The 284-nt window shown below is 70.1% G+C and overlaps 1 protein-coding gene across 1 annotated transcript in view; it reads right to left on the reverse strand.

Annotated features, from left to right (window-relative positions):
- The window catches only part of TMEM208 (transmembrane protein 208), a gene marked incomplete at its 5' end in the record, with an annotated part of 4775 nt that extends 4550 nt beyond the window's left edge, over positions 1-225 (reverse strand). Inside the window, 2 exons of the mRNA XM_010193555.1 lie at positions 3-41; positions 130-225. Of these exons, the coding sequence (XP_010191857.1) occupies positions 3-41; positions 130-225 (135 nt within the window). The remainder of the gene's footprint in view (positions 1-2; positions 42-129) is intronic.
- Positions 226-284: the final 59 nt, after the last annotated feature.

The following is a 284-nucleotide window of genomic DNA, read 5'->3' on the forward strand; positions in this document are numbered from 1 at the left end:
GCGTGATAGAAGATCACCAGGTTCACCACGGCGTAGACGGCCTGCGGAGAGAGCACGGCACGGCTGACTCCCAGCCCGCCCCACCGGGGCCCTCCCCTCCCCATCGAGGCGCTCCCTGGCCGCACTCACGGAGGCCGCTAGGATGATGCGGAGGTAGAAGCGCAGCGTCTCCCGGTTCTCCTCGTAGATCTGCTTCTTGCCCTTCGTGCCCGTCTTCCCCTTGGGCTGCGGAGCCAAGAGAGGCGGTCAGCGGTCTCGCCCGCCCCGGCCCCGGGCCCCGCACC

This window comes from Mesitornis unicolor, unplaced genomic scaffold, assembly GCF_000695765.1.
Source record: "Mesitornis unicolor isolate BGI_N332 unplaced genomic scaffold, ASM69576v1 scaffold29361, whole genome shotgun sequence".
NCBI classification, from domain to species: domain Eukaryota; kingdom Metazoa; phylum Chordata; class Aves; order Mesitornithiformes; family Mesitornithidae; genus Mesitornis; species Mesitornis unicolor.